Consider the following 15,191-nt stretch of genomic DNA (forward strand, 5'->3'; position numbering starts at 1 on the left):
TTAACATGATTTTAGTGAGATACAATCTCTTAATAACCTTTTCTGTGTAAAGTTATAGCCAATTTTACAACTTCATTACCATGACGATTTAATGTCAACAAACCCTAAAATTACAATTTCAGCAACTTTACAGCTCAAATAATACAAGAATCTAACAGAAGATTTAATAAAAGTGCTTTTATTAAATGATATGCTTCACATTTCTGTTTAAATCCTCCAAAAATTGGCCCATTCACTTTCATTGTAAGTGTCTCTCTTTAACCTCGATTTTTGCTTTATTAAAGAAAAGGAGGGATATGTCACAATACATTTTTGTAGTAATCAACATTGTGCCACAAATGCTGTCAATTGAGCTTAATATTGCATTGAACCCGGAACATTCCTTTAATTAATTACTAAAGAAAGAGTTATTATTTAAATCCATGCGTCCATGAAGGGTATTACAGTTTTTCTCAATTGCTTTGGCTCAGTTCTCAAATGTTTTTTTTATTTCCCAAAACATTAAGTTCAGATCTCTGAACAATTCGCTTCTTTTTCACATCAGATTGGAATTTCTTATTGATTTGAGCAACTTGCAAATGCTTTGGCACATGTATGCAAAGAGTACATACAACTGTCTGCAGTTTGGACAACAAATAATTGCATATGGCTTGTTGATCAAAACTGATGACTCGATTCTCACTTACACTGTCAAACATTTTCTCAGACATTTTTTATTGTGTAAGCCATCACATTCAAAACGATCTATTCAATTATCATAATTAGTATACATGAATGTATATTCTAAAATATATCTGACATTGACATTGTTTGTAATGTTTGCTAAATTGGCACATGACCTCTAATTGCATTCGCAATCTAATTGCAAATTACCTCTAATATGAATCAACCATTTAACCATTTAACCAATCAACTTTGGGAGTATAAATATATATATGTCTATATATATATAGATTGCCCACAGCACAATCACTGCTGTAGAAGTTTTTGAGAATGGAGGACATTCACAACCCTGAACTGCAGCAACATGCTCATGGAAGAGCAATTGGAAGGCGTGTAAGAATACGTGGTGGTGGTAGAGGAAGAAATAATCGAGGAAGAGGTGGAAATAGAAGAGTCAGAGTCTCTGATGAAATCAGAGCCACACTTGTGGATCATGTCATAAATCATGGTTTAACAATGGAAGAGGCTGGTCGAAGAGTACAGCCTAATGTAAACAGGTCCACAGTGTCATCAATTGTGCAAACCTTTCAGTAGGGAAAACAGGTAAATATGTTTTTTGTTTTGTTTTACAGTATGTAAACTATTTTTACAGTATAAACAACAATATTGTAAAGGTAAATGCAAGTCTATTTGTTTATTCTATAGAACTGCACGACAACCTTGCGCTGGTGGCAGAGCAGCAGTATTTAACCAACTGCAAGAACAAGAAATTTGCAACATGGTCATAGCCAACAATTCCATCAGGCTAAGAGAGATCCAAAGTGCAATCATAAATGACAATAATGTCTTTGCAAATATAAATTCTGTCAGCATTTCCACCATAGACAGAGTTTTAAAAAGACATCAGATGACTATGAAACAGCTCTATAAGGTGCCATTTGAGAGGAACAGTGAAAGAGTCAAGGCGTTGCGGTACCAGTATGTCCAGGTAAACCATTGGTGTGCACTTAGTGAGTTTTCCTGTTTTTCTAAGATGCCTGTATTACTTTACTGTTTCAGTTTCAGAAACCCATAAGAAAAAACATTTACTGTTACATTTTTTTCTGTGTTTCTTCATAGAGAATCATGGAGTTAGAAGTACATGAAACGACCCACATTCTTGTTTTTGTGGACGAGGCTGGGTTTAATCTGTCCAAAGGCCGGAGACGTGGTCGCAATCTCATTGGACACCGAGCCACAATTGACACACCAGGCCAACGTGGGGCCAATATTACAATGTGTGCTGCCATTTCAGAGAACGGTGTGAGCACACATATTCCACACATTGGGCCCTATAGTACCCAACTTCTCCTGGCCTTCCTAAATGCACTTTACAGAGACCTGATTCCAGAACAAGAAAGAGGTTTAGTTAGACCACATTTGCCTAATTATGTTGTTGTCTGGGATAATGTCAGCTTCCACCGAACCAACAGTGTTAGGGACTGGTTTGCTGCACATGAAAGGATAACAGTGGAATTACTTCCACCATACTCTCCATTCCTAAATCCAATAGAAGAGTTTTTTTCAGCATGGAGGTGGAAAGTGTATGATCATAGACCACAAAATCAGATTTCTTTGTTGGATGCCATGAATGCTGCATGTGAGGACATCACAGCTGACCATTGCAGGGGATGGGTGCGGCATTCAAGGAGATTTTTCCACGGTGTGTGGCAATGGAAAACATCAGACGTGATGTTGATGAAAATCTTTGGCCTGACCAACGTGAGCGACAAGATGTCCACCAAGAATAATTTGTTTGTTTTGTTTTTTTTCCCATGAATGTTATTTGTTGTTTGTGTATTTGTGGTAATACACAAATATGAAATGTAAAGTGAAATCTTGTTACTCTTGTCAGTTACTTTACATGTACAGTAAATACACTTGTATTGTATATATACACATGAAGTACAAAAATAAACACTGTAAAAATACAAATGTTCATAGACTTTTTTTTCTTCTACATACTATTGACTTTTCTCAACAAATATGAGATTTGTTTACAGTAAACCCTTAATTTTCATGGTTGACTGTTGTGGTGAAAAAACAACTAAACATTTTGACCAGTGTGGCTCACACAATGACAAAAATACTTTAGATTTTGGTGGCCTTGGCCAAATTATTGACACAATAACTAGGTTTTGAAGCATGAATTAAATGTTTTGGGTGAGTAACTACATTTTGCAGACATGCTATAAAGTTTTGAAGTTCCTGCAAACAGTTGTGACATTTGCACTCACAGTTTAGAGAATGTTAAGACTGTTTCGAAAAATGTGCCAAAGCAATTGAGAAAAACTGTAATGAGCTCAAGATTGTCTCTGATCAAGAATACTTAACATGACAAGTCACGCTTAAATGTGATAGTCAGGCCAGGAGGTTATGAACTTTATTACACATCTCCATATTTCAATAGGCACTTACCTGAAAGTGGTGCTCACCTCCGCCCTCTATGTTAAAAGGCCACTTTTTGGGTAATGACAGGTTGATAATCTTAGTAGGTGACAGCCCGCTGGCTGCCAGCCTGACGCTGCCATTTGTACCAAGGTAAACAGGTACTGTACCTCTCTCATCACTTTACACCCCTCATTTGTATCTCTTTGACGACATGAACTTAAAAAAAAAAAATTTCCATACATCTTAAACCATGGATCACAGCCCACATTTTTGCTTTAGTTCATCTCCTGTATATCTATTGCTCTGAGGCATGAACTCTACAATGACCTGCTTTCTTTCCTCTAAATCCTGACATCGTGCAAGAAGTCTGTTTTAAAGCAACAGTCCTTTAGGCCTATTATAATTCTAAATATCACCAACAAAGTCTTGGCATCATCTTAATAAGTCTAATAACATAAAATTCCTTTAAATTAGCTTTAAAGTTGGTTTCCATTTATTAAAATGTTCTGTTTTGCGTTCCCATATACTTTCCTTTACCTGTCTCTCTGACTGTCTGTCTGTCTGTTCTCCTTATGTCAAAAGGTTAATTATGAACAAGATTGGCAAGGGGGAAGAAAAATGCCTTGGGCCTTGACAGATTCGATTGGCTGATAGATTTGTCTCACATTACAGTGTTGAACCAGCAGGCCCATCCACGTGTCAGAGAAGGGAAATGGAAGATCAAGGGCAAAGGCGAATGGCATGTTTACATTTTTCTCTGATGTCCCACTCTCCACATCTCTCATCCAGATTTGTGAATCAATAAAGGATGGATGAAGTGGAGGAGGAGATCCAGTTCACACAACACTTTTGTAGGGTGAACAAGCTTTGTGAGCTTGATCATGTCTGTACGCCTTGTGCTTTATTCTCCTGTTGGGGAATCATAATATATTATTCAGTTCAATTTTGAAATGTTATATTCAGTGCATTCATAAAGTATTCAGACCCCTTAATATTTTTTTTTCATTTTGTTATGTTGTAGCCTAATTCTAAAATGCTTTAAATGATTCACATCAATCTGCACTCCATACCCCATAATGACAAAGCATAAAACTGATTTTGATAACTTTGCAAATTTATTGAAAAGAAAAAACTGAAATATCACATTGACATAAGTATTCAGACCCTTTGATCAACATGAACTGTCACAGGATGCTGACTTGGAGTTGGTCTATTATTTATCATTTTTATTTTAAAAACATTGTATGATTTGTAGTACGTGTGTATTTGTGTCCCATTGATAAATGTAGTAATAAAAAAAGAGTTATTTTGCTTTGGATAAAAGCAAATGATAAATGAATGTTTAGGCATCATTAATTCTAATAGACACGTTTCAGACTGCAAGTCCATCGGGATATGGGACATGGCGTGTTAAATTAGCCTGTATGAACATTTAGTAAATATATTATTACATATTAAAAAAAACTTTTAAACTACATTTAAAAAGGCAATATTTAATGAAAACTGAAACAAATTTGCAGAGCAATCCAACTCTAATTCTGGCTGATAGGATTAAGGCAGTGCAGAAGACGGGGCGGGTTCACCAATCAGATAAAAGGGGCGTTTCAGTGCTGCTCACATGTGCATATTAAATATTCAAGGCGTAAACTAATTTTTTAAACACTGATGGAAAACTAAAATTTCGCATTTTTCCCCAATCTCTTTATTAATTTTTAAAATGAAAATGAAATGGTTAACAGAAAATGAGTTTTTTAAATCTGCTTATTTTATTAATAAGTGTTAAAACCAATAAAGAAAGAAACACATTGTTAGTTTTTAATTTTGGGGTTAAAAAAGAAAAAGAAATGGATGCAAAAGTACACAGACCATGTTATAATTTTTATACATTTGGTCTAAGACAGTTTTCAAACTTTTTGTTCCCAAGGACCCTCAAATCTCCTCTTTAGTGACCCCTTTCTGAAATTTAAAGGCAGCCATATATAATAAATAAAAAAATAATCACTTATAATGTGTGTGAAAAATAGTGAGCATAATTTTATGAAGACATTATGTTATTAAATTGAATAATTAACAAAGTACTAAATTAAATTTGGCGTTTTTATTATTATTGTAATTTCCCAATTCCAAAGAAGTTGGGACAGTATTGAAAATTCTAATAAATACAAGTGATTTGTAAATTTGACCACCTTATGATTTTTTAAAAGCACTACAGACTACAAAAACAACAAATGATTTGATGTTTCACCTTGTGAATTGTAATATTTAAATATATATATTTTTTTAAATATACACTAATTTTAAATCGAATGATTGCAACATGCTCAAAAAAAGTTTGAAAAAGGACATTCGAGTGTTTACCATTGTGTAGCATCACTATTTCATCCATTCTGCAGCTCATCAGCTGCACAATTGTACGGGACTTTCATTTCTCTATTTTGCACTCCATAATGCACCATACATTCTCAATTGGAGACAGGGAAGTCCCTGGGAAAAAATGGCACCTGGAAGGCATAATATGTTGCCCCAACACTTTTACATATTCCTTGAATCTTTTAACTATAATGTGCACAGTAAAATCCTTCCAATTTGTCTTTGGGGAACATTGTTCTCAAAACGCTGGATTATCTCCTGATATCATAGTATTTTTGCCACAATCTTTTAATTTTCACCAGCTGTTCAGTGATATACATTCATACCCAACAACTGACAGCATTACTAGCATGAGATTCATATCAGAGTTCTGGGGAGCAGAAGTAAGAAATGGTCATCAGCTCCGTGAAGAGAAGCCCTCATACATTGCAACTTTGGGCTCAATGCAAAATGTCCACCATTGCAAAACTTCTCTCATGCTGTTTTTACATCAAAAAGAGTTGAGGTAAGGATAAAACCCAAAAGACCAGACTTAGACACATCAAGCTTTGCGTGCTCTTTAATGCTTAATTATACCTGTTAGGGTGATGAGAGACTTATCCCACCAGCCTCGTGATTAATAAACAAGCCATCAAGGAGCCAACAAGTTCCTGCTCATCACCTTGACACATACATTCAGTATGAGGGTACATATCAAAGCACATGGTGTACATCTCACAAATACACATACACACTTGAAAAACCATTAAATGTACACCAGACCAGCTTTGTCTACTCTCTGACCTGTTTATTCCTTTCTCACTCTATATCTCTCTTTTGCACACCTGTTTGAGTGACAGATGGTGAGAGCGTGGTGATGCCTGTAGCTCGAATGGAGTGAGTGACGGCCTCAGTCATGCTTTCATCTTTCAGCATTTCACTGGAGCTTTGTAGCAGGCCAGCCAGGGTAAGGGTTGCATTCGGCCGTTTAGTAAATAGACACTCCTCTCTGGGAAAGAAGATGGCCCAGGATGGAGTTACTAACTGCTGGAGCTGAAAAACATACAGGAGTGACCTAAGGCTGAGGTCATTTAAAGATTACTCTTTTGATACTCTTACATGTGCAAAGGAATCCATGAAGGTAAAACAGGAATTCATACACATACATGCACAGTATGCAAAGATCAAACAGTTTTCTCCTCTGCCATGATAATCTGTGAAAAGAAGCAAGTTTATACAGGTTTAGATGAGGTCCTGTAACTGAGTCTGAAGCTCTCACAATGTGAATCATTTTTAATTATTCAGAGAAACTAAATTGAACCAAAAAGCTCTTTGGGTCCTCCACAAATAAAATGTTATTCCTCTCAGTTTCCCTATCTGTATGATAAGATTATTCAACAGTCAGGTCTTACTATCAGTAAGATATACCTGTAGTTCACCCAAAAATGAAAATGTCATAATTTATCCAAACCCATGTTTTGGAAATGTCTTTCCAAACACATGTGATGTTCTTTCTTCTATAGAACACCAAAGGAAATAAGTGAACGAATGTCCTGTTGGCTGAATTAAATGCAATGACAGCACATATTGACACACTTTAATGCTTAATAAAGCATCCAAAGTGAAACAAAAGAAGTCTCATATTCCAAGTCTTCTGAAGGCATACAATGACTCCCTATGATTGTGTTTGTTAATGAGAAAAAGGTTTTTGTAACATCATTACCAACTTTTATACTCTGCAGAGCTAAGAAGTGTAAAAGAGTTATTTTGAGAAAGTATAGAAGTATCTAACCCCTGAGGGGTGAAGGAAACTTTTCTCATTTACTTTTCACTACTTTGAGAAATAATTGGATAGAACTTCCTATATAGACTGACTTTCTAACACTGGTATTTCATTGGTTGCCTCTGTCTAGACAACCTTATACCACTTTTTTAGCTATATAATACGTCTGCAGGTCTTGGAAGCTGAAATTGGTTCTGTCCATCAGCTTGTGCGTTGCAGAAATTGACCTGCCTCTAGCCTTCATGTTTCATCTGAAACTATAGCCTGCAACAAGAAAGGGCAAAATGTCTCTCCGCTTGGCACACAATAGCAATCTATTAAGTCTCTTGCACTCGCTATGAAAGTGAAAAAGGTGCTATGAACCCTGTACAAGTTGTAAAATATGAATAGGAAGCCTTTTGTTTTTGCTTTAAAATGCTTTTTTCCACTAATAACTTATGTTGACAGAAAAAAATAGCCTTTGAGTCTTATAAATTGATTTGTGAAACTTTTTAGGCAATGGGGTCTAATCTCAAGCTACAGCATGTAGTGGAAAAATTTACTGCATCGTTATTTTATGTGACATTCCTCGATTCTATTAAAGACTACTCTGTTATTTGTGTAAAAGAAAGCTCACTGAACTTTTGTTTCTTTGACCTCTCTTGACACCCCTCTCTCTGAAAGACAGCTGTTCCTGTCTTGAAGTGTTTGGACACTGCTAATGAGGGGATGCTTTGTGGTGTTCCTCTGTCCAGAATTGTCTCTTTAGTTGTCTCTCTGTCTATTGGTAGGTCTAGACCTTTCTTTTGACCAGCTTCTCATCAGAAGCAGAATCCCCATTAAGGACAGACTGTTGTCAGCTCAATGAGAATAGCATCTGTGTGTGTGCATCAGGGAAACAGCAAAGTCTTTTACACTGTGATCTTGCTCAAGATTTAAAGCACATCACTGCAATTACAAAGGATTCCAGCTTTGAGAATTTGTGCCCACTCTAAGACCATCTCTGCAGATGCATGTCCTGTGCAGATTATGTCAGATTCTGTCCACAGGACACTAACTCTATTCAGTGAGAACTGGAGGAGCGGTCAATGCAATAGAACAATTGAGCTCTGCCTGACTCAGGGAGGAGGGAACTCAAAAAACATTAAAAGCTGTTACAATGTACTGTATATACCATTGTGAAACAATGGTATATTTGTTCATGAATGGATATTATTATTATATATCCCATTAAGACATTTTTGTTCATTGTGGCTAATCCATTCCCTATTATTTTTTATGTTTTTATTTTTTGCCATTTTTATTTACAATTTCATCTGCAAAGGACTTTAAAAGCTCATCATACATGAAAGGTGCAAAATAGTCTCAGGACAACTCGCAATCATTTGTATCAGAATCCATATGACTCCAGTGGTTAAATCCATGTCTTCTGAAGAGATATGATTGGTGTGGGTAAGAAACAGATACATTTTTAAGTCCTTTTTGACTATCAATCTCCACCTTTGACCAGCCCCAACCAATACAGCCGTGGCCAAAAGTATTGGCAGTGACATCAATTTTGTGTTTTGAAAAGTTTGCTGCTTCAGTATTTGTAGATTATTTTTCACATGTTTCTGTGGTATACTGGAAAACAATGATAAAAGTTTCACAAGTTTATTGGCAAAAACACTCAAATTTATGCAGAGTCAATATTTACAGTGTTGACCCTTGTTCTTCATAACCTCTGCAATTCACTCTGGCATGCTGGATTTCAGCTTCTGGAACAGATTCTGACTGATGGCGATCTATTCTTTCCTTATTAGTGCTCGGAGTTGATCACAATTTGTGAGCTTCTGTTTGTCCACTCGCCTTTTGAGGATTGACCACAGATTCTCTATGGGATTAAGATCCGGGGAGTTGCCTGGCCACGGATCCAAAATTTCAATGTAATGATCTCTGAGCCACTTCATTATCACTCTTGCCTTGTGACATGGTGCTCTATCATGCTGGAAAATGCACGGATCATCACCAAATTGCTCCTGGATCGTTGGGAGAAGTTGCTCTTGCAGGATGTTTTGATACCATTCTTTATTCATGGCAGTGTTTTTGGGCAGAATTGTGAGAGTGCCCACTCCCTTGGATGAAAAGCAACCCCACACATGGATGGTCTCAGGATGCTTCACTGTTGGCACGACACAGGACTCATGGTAGCGTTCACCTTTTCTTCTATGGACTATCGATTTTCCAGATGTCCCAAACAGTCGGAAGGGGGCTTCATCAGAGAAAATAACTTTGCACCAGTCTTCTGCTGTCCAATCCTTTGCATAATTTCAGTCTGTCCTTGATGTTTTGCTTGGAGAGAAGTGGCTTCTTTGCTGCCCTTCTTGACACCAGGGCCATTGTCCAAAAGTGTTTGCCTCACTGTGCATACAGATGCACTCACACCAACCTGCTGCCAATAATGAGCAAGCTCTGCACTGGTGATGACACGATTCTTTAGCTGACTCCTCAGGAGGCATTCCTGGTGCTTACTGAACACTCTGGGATGTTCTGATTCCTTCTTCACTGCAGTTGAACCTCTCTCCTTGAAGTTCTTGATGATCCGGTAAATTGTTCTTTCAGGTGCAATATTCTTTGCAGCAATTTCCTTGCATGTGAGGCCATTTTGATGCAAAGCGATGATGGCTGCATGTCTTTCTTTAGAGGTAACCATTGCTAACAACAACACAATGATTGGAAGCACTTCTTCCCTCCTTTCATAGCAATTAGTCTGCTCTTATAATCCAATTAGAATTATAGTGATTTCACCCGACTAGTACTCATTCACACTTTTCCAGGTGCTGCTGATATGATTTGTGAAATTATGTTGGCTGGTCATTTTGTGCCAGGACCAAAAAACGGTGATATTTGGGTTTCTGTGATAAAGTAAAACATTTTGGGCTATTGAAGCTTTTAACAATTATTTAAAATGCATCTGATCACTCTGCACAATAATCTAGAAACAATATGAATCAACACCACAACAACTGAAGCTGAAAAATTTGCAAAACCCAAAATGTATGTCACTGCCAATAATTTTGGCCACGGCTGTAGGTCGGTGAATGTGAAAGTGTCTATTTTTAGTAAAATTACTTAAATATTGATCTGTTTCTCACCCATGCCATCATATCGCTTCAGAAGACATAGATTTAACCACTGGAGTATTATGGATTACTTTATGCTGCATTTATGTTCCTTTTGGACCTTCAGTGTTCTGGTCACCATTGTGAAGGACCAGCAGAGTTTAAATATTCTGGTAACACTTTACAATAATGTTCAATTTGCTATCATTAGATAATACATTAAGTATTTTGAGCAAACAGTTGTCAATATATTTTGACAGCATTTATTAATCTTAGTTAATAAAAATACAATTGTTTAATGTTAGTTCATGTTAGTTTTTAGTGCATTAACTACAAATCTGATATTGTAAGAAACAGAGGGCATTGTAATGACTTAAGTAAAGTGGTAATGAGTTGTGTATTATAAGATGCAATTTGGTTCAATAAACCTTTTCTCTTTCAATAGATGCCAGAATATTTCTATATTAATTCAACTCAATTAACTCAATTATTAATGAACAGAAACATTTCATGAAAGCAAAATAAATTGTGCTGAATGTAAATCTTAGTATTCTTGTATTAGTAATCTTAGTTAGATTGAATATTTACAGGATGTACAGAATTGAATTCCAACATGACAATTTATTTGACTTGCATTTTAATTTATGATAAATTATTTTACTGCCTCAAGGGGTAAAGACTGACACATCATATTATATCTTCTACTGTTATAATACCTCTGCACAGCCTGCAATAGATAAATAATTCTCAGATCAATGACACCTGCAAATGGTTACCTTAATGCTCTTGAGAACGCTCTTCTCAACAAATCTAGTCATGAATTCTCTTTCCGACTTTTTAAGTGATATGATCCCTATAGGCAGATTATGAGGGTCAATGTAAGTACAAGTAGTTGTCTTAACCTATTATTCAACTGTTTTGACAATCAGCCAAACAGACAGTGGTGACATGTGAGAAGGCCAAATTCAATTCTGGACAAGCTGCCCAGTGCATGCAACAAAATTGAATGAGATCATTACAAATGAATTGGTCTGTCCTCATGCATTAGGGAGTCCAATTAATGAGTCATTATTCCAAATCGCTTTGGCTTTGCATTTGCCACTCAAGATCAAAGCGATATAACATGAGTGGTGTACGAATGTCTGAGACAAACATACAGCAACTGTTCAATTTGACAGGCCTGGCAGCTTGCAGCATGTCATTATAAGAGAGATGCTGACAGATTAGTGACAAAATTAAAGCATAGGGGAAAAAGGAGTGCAGCTTGTTGGTAGCTGGAGAAGTGTGGTTGGAAATGAAATGATCATACCTTATCATTGATTTTACTAATGATGAGTGCCCCTAGTGCAACAATAGTAATTTTGAAATAAAGCTGTCAGCAGTTCATCAATCTCTGGAGGCCTTTCCTCCCTCAGAGCAAGATTTATTAAATGCTTAGAGTCATGAGCCTGGACTTGCCTGATCTGTCTGTAGCTTACAACAGAGCTAGCCATTGAGATGATGCCCTTTCTTTTACTTTCTCTGCTTTCCTGTGCTGTTCATAAAGATCAGGTCATTCACATGAGGATATCCTTTAGTTCATGGTTTATAATTTTAATGTTTAGTTTGTTTTTCTTTTTTTCATCCCTTTTTGAGCTTGTGTATTTTGTCTGTGTTCTTCAGACAATCATGTGCAGCCAAGACATGCACATTAGTTGCCTTAGGACTGAGACCTGTCTGCCAACAATAGGAATTTCCCTGGTTTACATAGGATGGATTGTGCTCATTTCTCTTTTTTTCGTTTCCAAAGTGCACATTATGGTTCTGCTTAAGCTACTTTGTACATAGAATGTGGTATCACAGTCCAGTTTGATTTTGTGCTTCACAGAATTTACACCAGAGTTAATGTTATAATTTATTTAGTTTGGATGCGTTTCAGTTCTTGTTATGTTTTGAAGATAATATGCAGCCTAAAAACAATATAACATTACCATAATGTTCAGTTAACACTTTGGAAGTACTGTGACCTCTGTTTATTTTTTAAATAAACTTTAAAAAATTATTTTGCTGTTGTGTATGGATAGGATTTGATGTGATTTTTATTCTTTTATAATCTAAAGACCAGCAAACACACTTGAAAACTTTGAATGACCTCACATTGCACTACCATGACTCTCAAAAATCCCTGTTAAATTTTAGACACACACACACACACATCTTTTTTATGCTGCCATTTATGATGTGGCTTAATTTTGAACACCTGTGTATCTGTATGCAAGATTGGCACAAACTAAAAGATTTTAGTTAATTAAATTAAAGATTTAATTAACAGCTTGGAAATGAACCTGTAAGATCCAATGCTGCAGGCAGCGTGAGCAATCAGTGTCTGCAGATAGTTTCGAGATAAACGGACACATGGTGTTTAGATGTTAATCGGGGGGAAGCTGACGTTCCACCCACATGACACCTTAATCATCCCAACCCTTTATTACATGGAGTAAACATCATAAAAACCCACTTTAAAAGATGATGAGATAAATACGAATTTAGCTTAATATTTATAATGCTGCTCTTCCATTGCTCCTTTGAAGTCAGTTTTAAGTTGTGTTTCATGTGGTCATGGAGTCTGCTCATATTGCTTTCCACACTGCTCACATTCTACTTAAATACACACTGAGCACTGTAATTTTTTTTTTATTATTATTATTTTTTTTACAAGTGAAGGTGCAATTTGCTGTAAATGCAGTATCGGTGTTTCAAAACCCATAGAGGGCCATTTCATTTTAGAGACAGTCTCTTAATATTTAGGAGAGGGAAAAAATATATGTATACTTAAAACACACCTTTGCAAGGTTGCATCATATCATTATACGTCATAATCATATACTGTAGCTTCTAAGAGGTTGAGGTCTACACCTGTTGAGATTGTTTCATATGTAGGAGTCGTTTTCAGCCTAAGAACAGACACTCTATAGATCAATGTGTCTAATCGTTCAAGATATTTTAAGGAGCCTTTGATATAAAGACAGACAGTTGTAACGCATTTAACACCTCATACTTTAAACTAACCAAATGTATATGTTTGATGAAAGAATCACTTGGGACCTTGCACTTTGACTTACATTAACTTCCTATCACTTAGTATTCCTGTTATGTCAGATGATTGGAACAAACTGTTTCACACATCTTTTCAAAAATTCATAAAATTTTTAGTTTGTTACATAACTCTAGATACAATTTCTCTCATTCGTCACAATTTTGCATATTATATATGTATATTGATTAGTCATTGATTAGGGTTTCATGCCCCATGATAATTTAAAGGATCTATTATGCACAATTCACTTTTACATGGTTTTGCAGCCTCCGGGCCAAGCTGTGTGCCAGCACATCTATTACATGGTCAGCAGTGTGTGTACACAACCACACTACAATGTTAAAAGTCCACCCCCACTCCTCTTTCTTATAATTCTATTAATCAAAAACAGTGTGTCAAACTGAATGGTTTTCATTTCTGCTCTAGCGTGACATCACGTTAGTCGCCCACGACTGGTGACGGACTCCACCCTTTTATCATAGATCTTCCCCTGAGTGATCTACACACAGTCCGCCATTGTTTTCTGAGCTGGAGCAGATACAGTGAGAAGAATGATGTCTCAGCTTCGTAAGCGTCATAAGTGTTCTGTTGTTGGCTGTAAAAGTGAACTTAAGAGTCTTCATGTACTCCCAGCATCAGAGCCTGAAGACACAGTAGATACGTTTTGTTTTTGAAGGAAATGTGGCACAAAACGTACAAAAATGTATGTATGTTTGTGCAAATCATTTGACACCAGACCGCTTTGTGAATGAGTGTCAATATAAAGCAGGATTTTCAATTTTTTTTATTCTCAAGCATGGATCAGTACCAACTGTTCATGTTCCAGCTTTATATCATGAAAATATAAATATCGCACTTTAAATTTTGTGAATGTTTGCAAATCGCCTTTCCGAATGTGCTTGTTAGCTGATTCCCCGGCTAATGCAGCTAAAGTTACCATTGTCTCTGATTTTATTCATGCAGACCAGAGCTATGTTGGGGGCGGGGAGCAGCAGCTCATATGCATTTAAAGAGAGACACATGAAAACAGCATGTTTTTGATTCCACCCAAAACGAGGCATTTACAACATGGAATAATAAATTATACATGGGTTATTTTGAGCTGAAACTTCACAGACACATTCTGGGGACACCTAAGACTTATATTACATCTTTTAAATAGGGGCATAGGTCTCCACTGATAAGGTCAAATGCTGAAAAATTCCAAGATGATCATTTTCGTGACGTTAGAGTCATGTCAGTACTCTCAAAGGTACACATGCTTTGTAGTGTAGCATATTTTCTTTTCATTAAAATGATCTAAAATATCTATAAAACAGCAAAAATGTACAAATACATTTATAATAGAGTTATGTCTTCAAATATATTTGTAATGGATTCATCAAACTTTTAAATTTCTTGAGCTGCACATATGTAAATATGTTTACATTTTAGATGCTTTCAAATGTCCTATTCAAAAGTAAAAACATGAACGTTTAAATGATAAAACATTTTAATGTGCAAATAGCTACAGATATTAATGGGATCAGGCTGAGATGACACCAAAGATAAAGACTGTACAGCGCATTTCAAAGCTGGTTCTTTCCCATCAGTTCACAGGAGGGAAACAATGTGTCTTTCAGCATACAGCTGGTGCTGCATATTTAGTATTAAAAACAAGGGCTGCATCTATTTTATTTTGGAGATTATAATCTTGTAAGCTTATTAGGAGGATATTTCCCATAATATTCCAAAGATGAGTTTGCACATGAATCCCAGTGAATTTGCATTTTGTTATAAAAAAAGTTGTTGCATTGTGATAATGTGCTAT

At 36.1% G+C, this 15,191-nt stretch overlaps 1 protein-coding gene across 1 annotated transcript; it reads left to right on the forward strand.

Moving 5' to 3' along the window:
- Positions 1–1,377: 1,377 nt before the first annotated feature.
- Positions 1,378–8,072, forward strand: LOC127645392 (uncharacterized). Its single transcript, XM_052128995.1, has 3 exons — positions 1,378–1,651; positions 1,783–2,302; positions 7,996–8,072. Exons 1-3 carry the CDS (start codon positions 1,442–1,444, stop codon positions 8,070–8,072), a joined length of 807 nt encoding a protein of 268 aa, XP_051984955.1. The 5' UTR covers positions 1,378–1,441.
- The last annotated feature ends 7,119 nt before the right edge of the window (positions 8,073–15,191 follow it).

The sequence above is a fragment of the Xyrauchen texanus genome, chromosome 1, assembly GCF_025860055.1.
Source record: "Xyrauchen texanus isolate HMW12.3.18 chromosome 1, RBS_HiC_50CHRs, whole genome shotgun sequence".
In the NCBI taxonomy this organism is placed as follows: Eukaryota; Metazoa; Chordata; class Actinopteri; order Cypriniformes; family Catostomidae; genus Xyrauchen; species Xyrauchen texanus.